This window comes from Canis lupus, chromosome 8 (assembly GCF_048164855.1).
Source record: "Canis lupus baileyi chromosome 8, mCanLup2.hap1, whole genome shotgun sequence".
In the NCBI taxonomy this organism is placed as follows: Eukaryota; Metazoa; Chordata; class Mammalia; order Carnivora; family Canidae; genus Canis; species Canis lupus.
This window is the reverse complement of record NC_132845.1, coordinates 57,027,636-57,044,524: the sequence shown is the minus strand read 5'-3', so window position 1 is coordinate 57,044,524 and position 16,889 is coordinate 57,027,636. Positions and strand designations below refer to the sequence as shown.

Here is a 16,889-nt window from a genome sequence, read left to right as displayed (position 1 = left end):
GAGAGAGAGAGAGGCAGAGACACAGGCAGAGGGAGGAGCAGGCTCCATGCAGGGAGTCTGATGTGGGACTCGATCCTGGGACTCCAGGATCACGCCCTGGGCGGAAGGCAGGCACTTAAACCACTGAGCCACCCAGGCTTCCCCCGCTGAACCACCCAGGCTGCCTGGAAACCAGGAAATTAAGAGACCAGAAATCTTGATGGAGGTGAAGTAACTATAAAATATAGGTAAATATTAATGGCAGTACTGTATATACCAGCATTTTCCATTGAGTGGAACTTTTACCAGCAGGAGTGCAGAAGATGTGTCCAGGCAGTCCAGGAAAAGGTAATGTTGAGGAGGAAGCTGGAGCAGAGGGCTCAAATGAAGAAAGGATACAAACCTTACAAATTATCTAAGGAAGACCTATACAGGTGGCCAGTACAACAAGTGCAAAGGCCCTGAGGCAGGGCCATGTTTTTCTTCTTGGGAAGCTAGTGTGGCTCAAGCAGAGGAGCAAAGAGAAAATGCAAATAAATGTGCCTGGAAAGACAGGCAGGGGTCTGATTCTGTCGTGTGATACAGTCTGGTTTGTGTTCTAGAAGGATTACTTACTATAGTTACTATGTGAAGAACACACTACAAAGGGGCACGAGTTTGGCAGGGACAAAAGCAAGAGTCTACTGCAGCAACATGGGGAGGGGGAGGGTAGTACCAAGTGCTTGACTCTTGATTTTGGCTCAGGTCATAATTTCAGGGTCCCAAGATCAAGACTGTGTCAGGCTCTGTGCTGTGCTTGGAGCCTGCTTAAGATTCTCCCTCTCCCCTTCCCTCTGCCCTGCCCCCACTGCAGCAAGTGCTCATTCTCCATCTCTCTCTTTAAAAAAAAAAAAAAAAGACAGATACATATATACATGAATACATAGTTACATAAACACATACAGATGTAGGTATATACATACAAAAACTCATGTGTGTATATGTATGTATATCTCCACCTCATCAAACACATTTATAGTAATAATATGGTCCTTACAAATGTTTAAAAAATTATTACTTTTCATGTAAAAAAAATCAATATAGTCAAGTACTTCTATATGGAAAAAAAACAGCAAGAGTAATATTCATGACTAAAGTTCAGAGGACACTGAACTCTTGATATCAAAATATGCTATGAGAGAACCAAGTAAATTTTATGTGTTCATCTAAAACATCCTCTGATCTAAAATAGTTTGATATTCCAACTGCAAAAATATATACATATATATCTGTGTGTGTGTATATATGCATATGCATATGCATATATATATATATATATACTCAATTTATTTGTATCAATTTCACCCTTCCAACCAGATTTCACCTCTGGATAGAAGACAGATTAAGAAGAGATACAGGAAGACTAACCTCTTGCGCTAGTTACCTTAGCGGCCAGCTGACTGTCCCCCAGACCTCCTCTCTCCTCCTCTTTGGGCAAAGAAACACCTAAAATTGTTTCCAGACTGCTTTGCGGGCGGATGTAGCCCTGCAACAAAATTCTTGCCAACAGAATGTGAGTGCAAGTCATGGATGTCCACTTCTCAAGCGGATGACTCATATGCTCAAGAAGAAATTCCTTCCTGGCCTTCTGCACTTTGCCTTACTTCTGCTCTGATCATGCAGAAGAGAAAAACCCTCTAACGCAGGGGTTCTTTTTTTTATTTTTTTTTAAGATTTTATTTATTTACTCATGAGAGACACAGAGAAGCAGAGATGTAGGCAGAGGGATAAGCAGGCTCCCTATGGGGAGCCTGATGTGGGACTCGATCCCAGGAACCCGGGATCACAACCTGAGCCAAAGGCAGATGCTCAACCACTGAGCCACCCAGGTGGCCCATAACACAGGGGTTCTCAGTCAGAGACAGTTTTGCCACCACCACCAGCACCACCACCACCCCACCCCCGTCCCCATGAGACACTTGGCCATGTCTGGAGATGTGTTCGGCTATTAAAATGAAGGATGAAGACTAACTCCTGGCATCCAGGAGGCACAAGCCAGAGAAGCTCTGAACACCCTCCAATGCCCAGGACAGTCCCCACAGTGAAGACTTTCCTGGCTCAAAACGTCCACAGTGCCAAGGTTGAAAGACCTTGTTCCAAGGCCCTGTTACTCAACCTTTGTGCAGGATCATTACTCAAGTATGTTCTTAAAATGCAAATTCTGCTTCTGAAAGTATGGGATGGGATCTAAGAGTCTGCGTGTCTAACGAGCTCCCTGGGGGATGGCACAGCGACAAGATAGAAGGAACAGAACTTGCGTCCCTGAACAATCTCGGGGAGCTGTTCCAGCAGTCTACACTGGCTGGCGTGTCCGTGCTATACAAACACATACAACCTACACCCCTGAACTCACGGCTCTCATCTTACATGTTCCCTCTGAGTGATGGGTCACCAGGCAGCACTGACTGCTACCAACTTCAAATATCACTTTTCGTAATATTGGAGAAAAATCAACTATTTAAGCCATTGTGAGTTGACATCTCCATGTTCCAGCACTTGCGTTTTTTAGCCTAACTAGGACAGTGACCATCTGCAAATGGTGGATGGTTAAATGTATGTTGCTGCTTGATGAGAGACCTCTAAGAGCCAAAGGTGATTATTTTCCAGAAAGGGAGAAAAAGAAAGGGAAGAAAAGAAAACGAGAAGGTGGCTGCGAGAGATATCTGAGGAGAGTGTACTGCTGCGTAACAAGTGACCACGGGCAGGCAAGCTTAATGAGCTTAAGTCCAAAATCAGAAACGGGTCTCCATGGGCTCACATCAAAGCAACATCAAGCTGCATTCTTTCTGGAAGCTCTAAGGAAGAATTAATTTCCTTCCCTTTGCCCTCACTTCTAGAAACTGCCTCAATTCCTTGGCTTGTGGCTCCTTCTTCTACCTCCAAAGCCAGTAACAATAGGATGAGCCCCTCACGGTCTCTCTGCCTCCTGCCTCCACTTGGAAGGATTCCTGTGATTACACTGGCCCATCCCAAAAATCTGGGATGATCCCCATTCGAGGTAAGCTGTTTAGCAACCATAATTCCACCTGCAACCTAATTCCCTTTTGCCTCGTGATCTAGCACATTCACTCATACATTCGGGAGATTAAGATGAGGACATTTTGGGGGAGGGGGCATTTTCTGCCTTTCACAGGTTAGAAAGTGGATGACTCCTGCAGCCAGAAGGTGGAGAGTGAACATGACAACTTGGGAAACACAGACAGGGTGCATAAGAAAATGACATGGTAAGTAAGTCCACTGAGAGCAAACGGAGAGAATCTTCCAGGCACTTCCAAAGGGCACCAACTGCAGGGCAATCCTAAGAAGCAAATGTGTCCTAAACACAGCTTTTTATGGTTTTTCAGTATAAAAAGATGATGGTCAGGTAAGAGTTATGCAGCATGAGGTTCCTCAGAAATTCTGGAGATCTTCCTGCAGTCCGTCCGCTCTAACCAATGTTTGGTATCCACGCTACATAATAGTTTCTGTAAATTAAACTTCGTCTAAGTTTATGATAAGAGTGTCCTGTATTTCACGTACTCCCTGGAGTGCAACATTCCAGAAAACCAATTACCTGGGGGAATTCATGAAAACGTGCACAGATTAATAACAACCAACATGTGTAGACCATGCAGATCCCAGGGCATCAGCATTATTCCATCCTCACAAAATCACTGTGACATTCTCAGAGGCCGTGATTCCCATTTCAGAGATGAGGAAACAAAGTCTCAGAGGCTATGAGGTCCACGCACACAGAGCAAGGCAGTCACAGACATTAGACTCAAATCCTGAATTTCTGATTCCAGGTTCAGCTTTCTTTTTCAAAACACCACGTAGCTCCAAAGAGTCAGAGCACCCTACAACAGAGGCACTCGGGTAGCCTGTCTTTGATTTCTTTGGCTCTAGGAACACCCAAACCTCAAAATCCCTGCCAAAGCCTTAACCTGGGGGCACAAGGAAAGGTCTATCTACACCTACAGTGAGTAACAAATCAAATACCCCTGTGTAACTGTTTGATTACTGAATGACAGTCTGACAATGCATCTAGAGAAACATAATCCAAATTTCTCTTGGGACTCAGGGCCCATCAGAAATAATCCAAGCTCTTCTAAAATGCTGTCAGTGAAAAAATAAATAAAAAATAAAAAATAAAATAAAAAAATAAAATAAAGTAAAATAATAAAATAAAATAAAATAAAATAAAATAAAATAAAATAAAATATAATAAAATGCTGTCGGTGGCACCAACAAAGGCTAGGAACCAAAAGCCATGTGTCACAGTCAAAAGACACCTGGCTTGTGACAACCCGCCGTGTGACTCTGACACCATCACTCTGCCCTTCTGAAGTCTGACTCTCTTTATTTGTAAAAGTGGGATGAGGAAGTATCTACTTCGTGAGGCTGCTGTGAGGAAGACATGGATAATGTTGTGTGTTGGAGGGAACCTTTTGGGGAGACTGTCTAGCCCACACAGCTGGGTTGAGTGGGTTTCTCTTTCTTGCGCCCAAAATAGTCTTACAAAAATAGTATTGTGAAAGAGCCTAGAACAATTCTTAGCCAGAGTTCCCAAGAAATGTGTTATTTCTTTCCAGAAGCTTGAAGTTTTGCAAGAGAACTTAGCACATAGAAAGCACTCCTTTTATGCATTAGTTCATTGATCCTAAATCAGTGATTAGGGCCGCCTGGTGGCTCAGTCAGTTAAGCGTCCTAATTTCGGGTTGGGTTGTGATCTCAGGATCGTGATACCAAGCCCCACGTTGGGCTCCACACTGGACATAGAACCTGCTTGAGAGTCTCTTTCTCTCTCTCTGTCCTCCCCTCCCCCTGAGCTCACTCTCTCTCTCCCTCCCTAAGGAAAAAATAAAACAAAACAAAACAACAAAAAAATCAATGATTGATAACCACATTTATGGAGCCCCTACTGCATGCCAAGTACTGATCTGGGTAGTGTCAAGGAAAAGACAGACAGGACCCCTGGTCCCTCCTAATTCACCTTCCAGCAAGAGGGAGATGCGGAATTCAGATGATTTGGGAAAGCAGTATATGCTGTGAAGAAAATAAAACAGCAGAAAAAGTTCAGGGGTAGAAACAGGTTTTTTTTTTTTTTTTAAAAAAAAAAAAAAAAAAAACAGGTCTTTGGGAAAGGTCTTCTCGAGGAGTTAGAATTTAAGCCAACACCTGAAGGATGAGGAGACACAGGTAGTTTAGAGCCTGGAGGCAGAGTATTCTCGGCCCAGAGAACAGAAAATAAAAAGCCCCGAAAGCAGGAACGAGCTTGGGCCCAGAACAGAAAGGATACCAGTGCCCCAACCTGTCGCGTTGGGACCAGATTCCCCCCACGCCCCTTCCCCAGCCTGTCCCACAGGCAGGTCAGTCCATCTGCACATGGGAAATGGAGAGTGTCGAGCAGGGAGTGGTACACGATTACTGTTCACTCTCGTGTGCCTGGAAGGACAACACTTCTGAGGGTTTAGATAAAGCTTCAAGACAAATAAAAGGAGATGCTGTGTGTTTGGGGCCAAAGACTTGGGTCTGAAGGCCAAGCCCACGCCCTGAGCCAGATACATGACCTCTCTGTGCCTCAGCTCCCTTACCTGGAAAATTCAGGTAATAGCAGGACCCGTGTCATAAGGTCCCTGTGAAGGCTGAAGGAGCTGGGGCCTGGAGCAAAGCGTGGCCTCTCCTGTCACCACCACTATGGTCATTCTTTCCTACCCAAATCTTCATCTCCCTGCCCCAGTGAAAGCAACCATTACCGGTCCCTGATTTTTCCACTGTGTTCACCTACAGCTTCTAATTTACACCAATCCAACTGTTAATCAACACCTGTGCACGGTCCCACCATCCTTGAATTTAGGATATAAAGCCGGGCATGCACCCCCCTCCCCAACAAGGAATTCTAACTCTGTATATGAATCTGAACAGCAACAGTTGCCTTACCATCCTCTTCTCGGTCAAAAGAACACAGTAATAAGAGAATCCTATACACGAAGTACAAGGTTTTGGCCCTGTTCACAGAAACAGTATTTTCAGACCACTTTCAAACAGGCCTGACCTCAATCTTGCAGCTCTACCACCACCAACCACTGTAACTGCGATCCCTACAGTAACGACCAATGCCTCTAAATTCCAATAAAACAGAAGAGGAGGGATGAGGGAGGGAGGAAGAGAGGGGATGGAGGGAAAGGAAAGACATGCCATCCTCGACAAAGAAGCCTCTCCATCTACTCCTCTCTTCTCTGTTGCCCCTCAGTAAAATATTAAAATTTTGTTCTTACAAGTCCCTTGCAAGTTTTGCTAAATTTATTCCTAGTTATTTTGTCTCTTTGGTTGCTTCTATAAATAGTGTATTTTCTCTCATCATATTCTCAAAATGGTTGGCGTAGGCACATAGGAAAACTATAGATTTTGCAAAGTAATTTCCTTACCGATCCCCTTAATGAACCCCATTATTGTTCCTAATAGATTCGTTGAGAGGATTCGTTATCTCAGACTTTCCATTAAGAGGTGAAACTGCTGGCAAATGGTAATAATTCTACCTCCCCCTTTCTCATTCTTTTCCTCATTCAAGTGCATCATCAATTAATTCCTGAACAAAGATAAATAACAGTGATCTCAATGAGCATTGTGGGCTTGCTTGGAATTTAACAGGAACGTTTTAGTGGTACACCATGAAAAATGATGCTGGCTTTGTAGATGATTCTATTTTATCAGCAGGTGGTTCTCAAAATGAGGAATATTAGTATTATCAGTTCTATTTTTAGCATCCATAAAATGAATCACAGGGTTTTTCTCGTTTGCGCATGGTAAGAATCAATCACGTTGTTAGACTGCCTACGATCGAACCATCCTTCCATTCCTCGAATAAATCCCACTTCGTCAGAGCTCTCATTATCTTATGATGTAGTCACTTACTTGTCCATTTCCCTATTTCATAAACACTTTCAGGTCACTGGCCATGACTGATTCATGTCTGACCCTAGCACATAGTTGACAACTGATATGTGTTTAAATAATACCTAAGTGAGTGAATAACTAAAACAAGTCCACCGGACCTCCCCAGACTAACCCTTTGTACCTCTTTCTAAAAACACTCAGAGAGATCGGGTACCTGTCCCAGACTTGATCTTTACAGGTTTAATGAGCACGTGGTTCAAATGGCCCCCATTTCTGACAACGGAACCCTGGAACACTTTGTTCTTATGGGGAAATTGTTACCTATGGTTTCATGAGACTAACTCTACTTCCCTGCCCCCAACCACTATCCCAGGCCAAAGGGGTGAGTGACCACATCACCGGGGTCTAATAAGAGCACGACACCATGACTGCCTTAGGAACAGACACATGACCCAACCTGGGCCAATGGCACCTCCGGGAATTTCTTATAGAAACTCTTAGGAAGGGATGACTGGGTGGCTCAGTGGTTGAGCGTCTGCCTTCTGCTCAGGGCATGATCCCAGGGTCCTGGGATCGAGTCCCACATCAGGTTCCCTGTAGTGAGTCTGCTTCTCCCACTGCCTGTGTCTCTGTCTCTCTATGTCTCTCATGAATAAATAAAATCTAAAAAAAAAGAAAGAAAGAAACTCTTAGGAAAAATGATTTCCAAAAGAATTGATAAACATCAAGTATGTTTGTCTGAGGTTGCTATTTATCATCTTGCCGAAAATGTGGTGAGACAACCTATCTGAGAAGAAAGCAAGGTCAAGAAAACCATGGCAAAGAATGGAAAGAAACAGAGACCTAGTGATAGCATATGAGCCCCTGGATCCAGCTTTTCCTGAAGTCATCACCCCCTAGGCTTCTCAATGACAGAAACCAGTAAATTACCTTTTCTATTTATAATAGTTTAAGATCATTTTCTATTACAATCAAAGAAAAAATACTAATTCATGTGTTTTTTTGTTTCCTGATGAATACGTTTTGTACATTTTTAAATAAAGGTCGAAAAAAATTTTAAGCGAGGCAATCCTAACTAGTGAGTGTTAAAACAAAAAATTCAACCGCCTGCTTTTAATTAATGGCAAGATCGGCTGAAAGGCTCCCTTAGTGAATTATAATTTCAGACTGAAATTCCCAAGACAGTTATACAGAAGCTTGTTAAACCGCAGAAACCAACGGAATCAAGAGATTACTTTTAACAGGGCGGAGGTTCAATCAGTTCCAGAGATATCATCCATTATGCAAAGCCAAAACCTTTAAAACAAAACAAAAAAAAATCTTCCTGCCCTACAACCCCAGCAATCTCTCATTCACCTAAAATCTCGAGGCCTCTCTCCTGACTCAGTTTAAAAGTAAATACGGCTGGTGTGATCTACAAACGTAAAAATAAAAATAAATAAGTCACGTCACGAGAGCTGGAGAACACCGGTGTGCAAGAAGCCAAATCTCAAGCCAGGGAGTTTGGCGGGGTCCTGCCTCAACAGTCCTGCGTTCTCAAATGCTTTCGGCTCTGCAGAAAAACTGAAGGCAAGCACGCCCTTGGCATTCTAAATGCCTCTGTAGCCATGCAGGCCAAGCGGCATCAATTCCTACGGAAGGTTCAAGAAAATGTCAGCACACAAGCCCAGAGTGCCAGCCCATTTCCCTACCCCAGGCCCTCGGTGGAGAATCCTGGCTGCAGCTACCTCATGAAATCAGACTCTTCCCTTCCTTCAGCTCCAGTTACAATAGACCAAATTCTGGAATCCGGTTTTGATTATTCTCTGGAGAGCTACTTAAGAGCTGCTTCAGGGTTTGAAATCCCTCATTCAGACATAATCTTGAAATAAAAGGCTATATTCAAACGAAAAATGCGTTACAGCCTTCTCTTTAGGACCTTCAGTACTGATGGGCAGGGGAGATGGAGAAGAAAGGCATGGGGGAAAGAGGAGAGAGAGAGAAAGAGGGGAAAGAGCCATGTCCTACGTCATCAACTCATCTCATCATCGCATAATCCCTGGGAAGTAAGTAATACTGAGCCCATTCTGCAGATGGAGAAACTGAGGCATGGCGATCACACCGGGCAGAGGCAGCGGCCTCTGGGCTCAGAGACAGATATAAAAACACGCTCTGTACAATGTTGCTTCTCCCCTTCTGGCTCCCTCCCTCTAGAAAGTCTAACACACAAGTCTGCTCTAGAACCGAAGGATTTCACTGAACGGACCCTTTGCAGACAACAGTCTCATTATCTCAGAAATTTTTTTAAAAAGAAGAAAAACAGACCAAGTAACCTGAGGTCAGACAGAACTAGTAATATAGCAGAGCAAAAGCGAGAACCCAATTTCTCCATCTCTCAGGTCTTACTGAATCCACCAGGCCGGAGTCTATTTTTTCGGTGCAACTCATCTGTACGGATCCCATACCCAAGCTCCTGATTAATGAGGGAACAACTGAGGAGTGGTCCCACCTTCAAGAAAATGTTCAATGGACAAAAAAGGGAAATTTACTTATGAATTCTCTTTTTCTTCCTCATTGTTCCTCTTTATGACCAGCTCCTTTTGTTATTGTTGCAATCTATCTGGGAGGTACCCCCCCCCCTTAGTTGCTGTTGCAAAATCTGTAAAGGGGGGGTGGGGATCTAAACTAAAACAGCACCCGTAAGCCACAATTCTGGCAACTGCAAAGGCTAGGGCTATGCCAGTTACTTTCTGAAACGAGTTTAAACCACAGGTCACCGACTGGTAGCCAGCTGGCTGTATCCAGCCCACAGATGTGTTTTGTTTGTCCAACGGTGCTGGCCCACACAGCGCTTTTAAGAAATTTTAATGTTTGCCAACGTTAAAAACCAAGAGATTTCACATCAAGGCCTGGGTTTCCAGCTCCTCCTACCAAGTGGAGGATGTGGTTAACGTTTGCAGATGGAAAAGCAAGTGCCCCCGGTCTCTTCCCACCTAGTCTATTTCACTGGGTAGGAGAGTTGGTGACCCTTGGTTTAAAAAGTCAAGCAGATGTAGATTGCAAAGCCAATCATTATTAGACTTTTCCCAAAAAAAAAAATCCCCAATAAGAGACTCTTCAGTCAATATTAGGACAGCTGTGATGAAAGGTAAAGCATAGGAGACCAAACAGACTTGAAAAATTAAAAAAAAAAAAAAAAATCTCAGGAGCTGAGTCCATTTGGATTTCTGCTCTAAGAGACTCATTTTTGGGCAGCCCGGGTGGCTCAGGGGTTTAGCGCTGCCTTCAGCCCGGGGCGTGATCCTGGAGACCCGGGGTCGAGTCCCACATCGGGCTCCCTGCATGGAGCCTGCTTCTCCCTCTGCCTGTGTCTCTGCCTCTCTCTCTCTCCCTATCTCTCATGAATAAATAAATAAAATCTTTAAAAAAAATAAAAGACTCATTTTTTATACATCCACCTTTATTATTTCATTTATTCCTCCCAAAAATCTCAGAAGGATTATTCCCAGATAAACTAAAACCGAGTGATGCTAAATCAGTCATCCAAAATCATACACCAGTAACTTGTAAAGTCAGACTGTGAACCCAGTTTTGACCAGCTACAAACACTGTGCACTGGGAATACTGAAAGAATCCTTTATAAAACCAGTAGGATCGCTTCCACCTCAGGGCCTTTGCACCTGCCCTTCCCACTACTGGAAACCTCTCTACCTAGATCTTTACATGACAGGATCTTCCTCTTTCACTTGATTTACATCACCCTCACGGAGAAGTTTTCCCTAGTCATTCGATTTAAAATCACATGTTTGGGCACACACACCCATGCACCGATTTCTCTCTAGACCCCCTGCTACTCAAAGTGAGGTCCAGCGATCGGCAGCACCGGCAACACCTGGGATGTTAGAAATGCAGACTCTCAGGGCCTCCCTCAGACCTGCTGACTCACAATCCTGCATGTTCACAACATCCCAGGTGACGCGTGCACGTTTAAAGCTTAAAAAGCACTGCTCTACTAGGAGCCCTGCCCAGTGGAAATATGATGTGAGTCACAAGCGTGATGCTAAAATTTTCTAGTAGCCACATTAAAAAGGTAACAAGAGACTGTCCACTGTCTCCCCTGCCCACCACCCAAATGTCTGGTTCAGAACCACGAAGTGCTTAGTCACCACGGTTTCCCCTGTACTTAACAGTAGTTCTGGGTATGTGTAATAATAAGTAAATGATATTTATTAAAGGACTGTTAAATGTTAACAAGGAAGGGAAACATCTTGTTAGTAGTTTTTGTTTTTGTGTGGTGGTGGGATGGGAGGGAAGAAATCAGCCCTGTGAAATTGAGACGCATGGGGTCGCCTGGGTGCCTCAGTGGTTGAGCATCTGCCTTTGGCTCAGGGCGTGATCCCGGGGTCCTGGGATCGAGTCCCACATCAGGCTCGCTGCATAGAGCCTCCTTCTCCCTCTGCCTGGGTCTCTGCCTCTCTCTCTGTGTCTCTCATGAATAAATAAATAAAATCTTTAAAAAAACAAACTGAGACGCATGGGGTCAGCTCAGCCACTAACCGGCTGAGCAACCCTGAGCCCATCATGCACGCTCCTCCGAGAGCCACCTGTAAAACACGAAGGCCGCTATTTAGCTCACAACCCTCATCAGGACACTCAAATGTGAGAGCACATCCACAAAGCACCCAGCACTGTAGGAACAGGCATTTCCTAAGTGCCAGTGCCTTTCTGGAGTCCTCCCTCAGCCTCTCTCCAGATACTAGGTGCAAACAGTGCTGTTAGCCACTTTCCTCCGGGTAGTACGACGACGGTAGCATGTTCCAGAGTGATCTCCCCTTAGCAGATGGGAGGAGTGTATTAACTATAGGCAGCGCAGACAGTCTGAACCCACGGAGGTTCCCTTCCCATCACCCTGGAGCGGGGCTAAGCAGTCACGGTTACTGCACAGTCTTTAACACTCAGGGCAGCCCTGTCACCTGGATGAGTTTGGCACACCTGCCGCCAGGTCCCGTCCCTTAGAGGAGCGTAAGGTCTCTGCCCAGACAGCCTGGAGCAGCCCATTCTGGAAGGTTCCGTGTGGCTCTCTCCTTTTACCAGTTTGGAGGGATGGGGAGTGGAGGGACGAGTCTACCCCCCACTTACTGGCCTGAGTCGATCCTCGAAGTGAGGCTTGCTTCCCCCATAGCTTTAACACTCCCGCCCTAATCCATTAGTCTATCTTGCCCTGAAATCGGAGGCATGCGTTCTAATCTCAAATGTGTTTTTAAATCACATTAGATCAACAGCGTAGGAGAAAGCAAAACCCGGATTTGGACACGACTGGAGTGACACAGAGGGAAATAACAACTCTCAGGGCCGTTCCGCCGAGAGAGGAAGGAAGCCCAAAGCAGCGCGGCCCGGAGCTGCCCCAAATCCTTCTCGCTTCTCCCTCTGGCTGAAAACACCATCCCCAGAAACACTTGCAGACCGAGCAGGTTCCCGCAGCAGCACAGCAGACAAGCAAAAGGGAAAGAAAACAAGTGGGGGAGAGAATCGAAACCTTTCATTCATCTGTGGCCCTCCCGTCTGGCAAGCAGAGGGAGATTTTGCAGGGAATGCTCCGTGGATGGGGAGGAAGTGTGACCATTCAAGTACGTTCAAGCACAGATGCCACCACTTACAAGATGCGGTTGGAGCAGGGAAAGAAGAAGAAGGCTTTCTCTTACTCGTTTGAATTGATGCCACGGTTTCCTTTTCTACAATGTAATGAGGATGTCATCCCCTCTTCCTCCATGGCAGAGGGAGACAGGAGCCTGAAGAGACGGAGCCTATGAAAATCCCAGAAATACCCTCAAAGCACTGCTGTCCCTGGGAAGGCTGGAGAGGTATCCGAGCAGCCCCAGCACACTCCCGTGGGCCGAAGAGGTTTCTAGAAGTCTTCCCAGCAGCCAGTTTGGGGTGGCTACCGAGATCCTCTGTGTCACACAGGTTCTTCTCCAGCACTGTGAGGATCTGCCATGGGTCAGACACTGGGGTAAAGGGTGGGGGGGGTGGGGGGGAGGGACACACAGAGAAATCACACGGTCCTCCTCTTAAGTAAGGATCAAGGGGATCTGCCCACCACATGTCTTTGGTCTAACAGCTCTGTGGATGGATGGGTACCAAATATTCACCCTCAGCCCCAAACACCACATGAGTGATGGCTGGGAGTACGACAGTGCTAGGACAGTACCTTCCCCGGCCCTGTCATGCCTGTCTCCATGCCTCCTCTTCCCAGCCCCGGCATGAAAGAAGAGAAGAAAATCCGGCATCTCCTACCAGCTCCTTCAGAAAATTCTCCAGGCCCGCTGATGGGACCTCCTGACACTCATTCCCCACCACGCACCCTCCATCAAACTTTAAGTCATCTGAATAAAACACTCCCTTCTCGATTCCCAGCTGCTACCCAGCAACCCGAACACATGCTGGAAAGATGTGATCTTTATGCCTCTCTCTCCCCCAGAAGGGCACTTGGCACTTCTCCGGAGCCACACGGTTTTAAGATCAGGATTGGAAAAAGCCACCGATACCCTCATAGGGCCGAGGCTACCTCACAGCAGAGACCGGAACATCCCCAACAATCAAACAACTGAAACCCTCCCAGACATCATACCCCTTTCTCTATTTTGCTGTTGTTGCATTAATCATCCTAACACCTTTTTAATTATAATCGCAAACTGGAAGCCACGGCTCGTGATGTTATAAATACTGATTTTCCAGTTAAATTAGGCATTTGCTGTTTTATGTTTTGATAGGAGGGGGCTGTTTGAAGCCTCTGAAAATATTGCAATTAGTTCTTGCTGTTGAAACAGACAAGACATTAACAGACACATTTGCTGTTTCAGTTTAATGTGGTGGAATGTTTATGCCTAAATGTACTTCTCTCAAGCTTTGAAAGCATAAGGCATATTTTTTAAAGTGGAAGAAATCAATCACAGTACACCCATTTATTATCTATTTCCCCAGTTAAGCTATTTCTAAAACTTTCCCAGGCTGTAATTTAAACTTGGAAAGCACATCTCTTCAACAGGAAAGGGACTTGTCAGGAAACAATCCTCGTATTTTACCTATTGGCTCTGTTAAGATGATAACATCACTTTAGCTGACAAAGCCCGTGTTTCTGTTTGACAATTGCAATTAATTACGGAGATGCAAGCGAGACGGGGCCAGCCATCCGGATCTGTTTTTCCAGAGAGATAGAAAACGGAAGGAAAGAGGGACAGAAAGAAAAAAAGAAAAAGAAAAAGATTCCAAAAAAGCGAAGGAGGTTTGCGTTTGAGCATCTGCACCGGTTAAATGTGATGGCTGGCAAGAAAGCTGGATTATTCATTTATTTCACCTGCGCCTAACTTTCTACTCTCTCCTCCCTTCCTCTCAGCACTGGCAGAGGGTGGAAGAGGAGAGAGGTGAACGTTTCCACAAGGCAGGAGCTCCAATCTGTTGCGAAGGAGGCGCAGGTTAGAAAGGACACGGGTGCAGTGCACGAGAAGAACTTGGAGCACCAACTGTCGCGTAGACAGACGCCGGGGCTGCCGAGGCAAAACCAACCCGGTGTGTTCATGCAGCCAAGGGGATCGAAAGTTCTGGAGATGGGGGCGGGCGGGGAGCGCCCTCCGTCTTTACTAGAAAGCCAGAACTTGCCAGCATCACCTTTTTGAACAGCTGCGTGCTCCTGTGGCTCTAACCTGCAAATACTCGAAGTTGGATTCCGGCCACGCAAATGCGTTTCAGGGCGATTTCGACAAGAGATTCCCGGGGACCTCAAAGCACCCCCCCCCACACACACACACACACCCTCCCCTCCCCAGATCCATCTCGCTGCCCTGTGCTCCATTCCTCCCTCGGCGTCCCCAGGGCGCGGAAAGCGCAGGGAGCTGGGAGACACCCCCCGCGGGCACCAGGGCCGGGATTCCCGGGCCCCGAGCTGGGCGGATGGAGGCACGAGGCACCTGCCCCGGGACGCGGAGCCTGGGGCAGCCAGAAAGGAGCGAGGCGGTGCCCGCGCCCCTCGCCCTGAAATGAAGTGATCCCGGGCCGGCGTGCACAGCAGCCGCCGCCAAGCGGTGGGCGGGGAGGGCCCCCGGGGGCCGAGGCGCTCTCGGGGCACGGCGCCCGCGCGTCCGCGGCTTGCCCTCCGGGGGTCCCCGAGCGCCCACCCGGCCCCGCCCCGCCCCGCCCCGCCCGCGCAGCCCCGGGTCCTACCTGTACCACTCCAGCCCCTTCTCGTAGTTCCTGTCGAAGAAGTGCGGCTCTACGCCCACGGCCCGCACGTCCGGGTGCACGCGGATGGCCTCCAGCAGCGCGCGGGTGCCCCCCTTCTTGACCCCGACGATGAGCGCCTGGGGCAGCTTCTTCTCCCCGTAGTCCGGGGTGCCGGCGGCGCCGCCCCGGTCGCTGCTCCCGTTGGCCGCCCTCCGGCCTGCGAGCTCGTCGTCGGCGGTGCTGGACTCCGGCGCCTCCCTCTCCAGCAGCGCGCTCTGCGCCGTGGCCATGTCGCCGGCGGCCGGCGGGGTCCGGAGCCAGGCGTCCCGGGCGCCCCCGCCGCCGCTCGCCAGCCCCCAGCCGTCGGCCCCGGCCCCGGCCCCCCCGGCCCCGGCCCCGGCCCCGGCCCCGGCCCCGGCCCCGGCCCCGGCGGGCTGCTCGGCGGGCTGCTCCGGGGGCTGCTCCGGGGGCGGCTCCCCGCGGCTCGCGTTGTCCGGCGGCGGCGGCGCGGGCGGCGGCGAGGGGGCGCCGAGGCGCACGGGGGGAGGCGGCGGCGAGGGTGGCGGCGGGCTCGGCGGGGGCTCGGCGGCGGCGCCCGGCGGCTCCTGCAGCGCCAGCGGGAACTGCAGGGAGCCCGAGCCGCCCAGGAGGCTGTAGCACAGGTAGGTGACCGACAGGGACAAGGTGCACATGAAAAGCAGCTTGCGCGCCGGCGGCCCCTTAGCAGAGGCGCCGGGCGGCGGCGGCGGCGCGGCGAGAGGTGGAGGCGGAGGCGGAGGCGGAGGAGGCGCGGGCCACGGGGCCATCGCGGCTCCCGGCTCGCGGCGGCGGCGGCGGCGGCGGCCCCCGGCGCTGCCCGGACATGGTTTCAGCCGCCGCCCCCGCCGCCGCCGCCGCCGCCGCCGCTGCCCAGCCGCCCCGGCTGCATGAAGCGACGCCGCTGCGCCCCCGGCCCTGGCCGCTGTCCCGCTGCGCCGGGGGGGAGCCCGGCCGCATGGCCCCCCCTCCGCGCTCCTCCCGCGGGGTCCGGGCGGCCCCCCGCCACCCCCCCAGCCTCGGGCGCGGGGACCGAGGGGGGCGCGCGGACCCGCCGGCGGCACCTGCTCCGTGCGCAGCTCCGCCGCGGCTCCCGCTCCAGCCTCCGCCGCCGCCGCCGCCGCCGCGCGCTGGTGCGGCCCCGAGTTCCTTCCCCGCTGCTAACTTTCTGCCGGGAGAGCCGAGCGGCGCGGAGGGGAGGCGGACGGGAGGCGGAGGGGCCGGGCGCGCGCCCCGCGCCGCCGGGGGAGGGGAGTGCGGCTCGCGCGCCTGCGGAGGGGGGCGCGGCGGCGGAGGCGTGCGCCGGGGCCCGGGCGCGGGGAGGGCGCGGGGAGGGCGCGGGGAGCGCAAGGATCGCGCCTCCTCCCCCCCCCGCCCCCCACCCCGCCCCCGACACGCGCGCCCTGGAGGCGGGCCCCGCCCAGCGCCCCGCGCTCCCCTCCCCGGGGAGCCTGGACGCCGCGCTCTCCGACCCTCTCCCGATACTTTTAGGGACGCGGCCGCGCCCCCGCCCGGGAGCCGGGGGGCCCGGGGACTCCACGCCCCTCCCTGACCCGCCCTGCTCTCACCCCGGATATCCTCCTCCCGGGGGCCCGGGCGTCATTTCTTCTCTCTAACTGCTTCTCATCTAAACTTCCATCTTTCCGGCCTCCCCATCTCATCTTGGAGCTCCCGATGGGTGGAGTTTTGACACCAGCCCCCGGGTATCCCGGCCCTAGAGCTTTAGCCTCTGCCTCCTCCCCCCTACCCCCAACACACACTGG

General features: G+C 50.0%; 1 protein-coding gene across 1 annotated transcript in view; it reads right to left on the bottom strand.

Annotated features, from left to right (window-relative positions):
* The window catches only part of HS3ST4 (heparan sulfate-glucosamine 3-sulfotransferase 4), a 401,306-nt gene extending 385,396 nt beyond the window's left edge, over positions 1–15,910 (bottom strand). The window contains exons 1-2 of the mRNA XM_072836250.1: positions 15,527–15,910; positions 15,091–15,463 (exon numbers count right to left, since the gene is read on the bottom strand). Coding sequence (XP_072692351.1) covers positions 15,091–15,463; positions 15,527–15,896 — 743 coding nt within the window. The 5' untranslated portion in view covers positions 15,897–15,910. The remainder of the gene's footprint in view (positions 1–15,090; positions 15,464–15,526) is intronic.
* Positions 15,911–16,889: the final 979 nt, after the last annotated feature.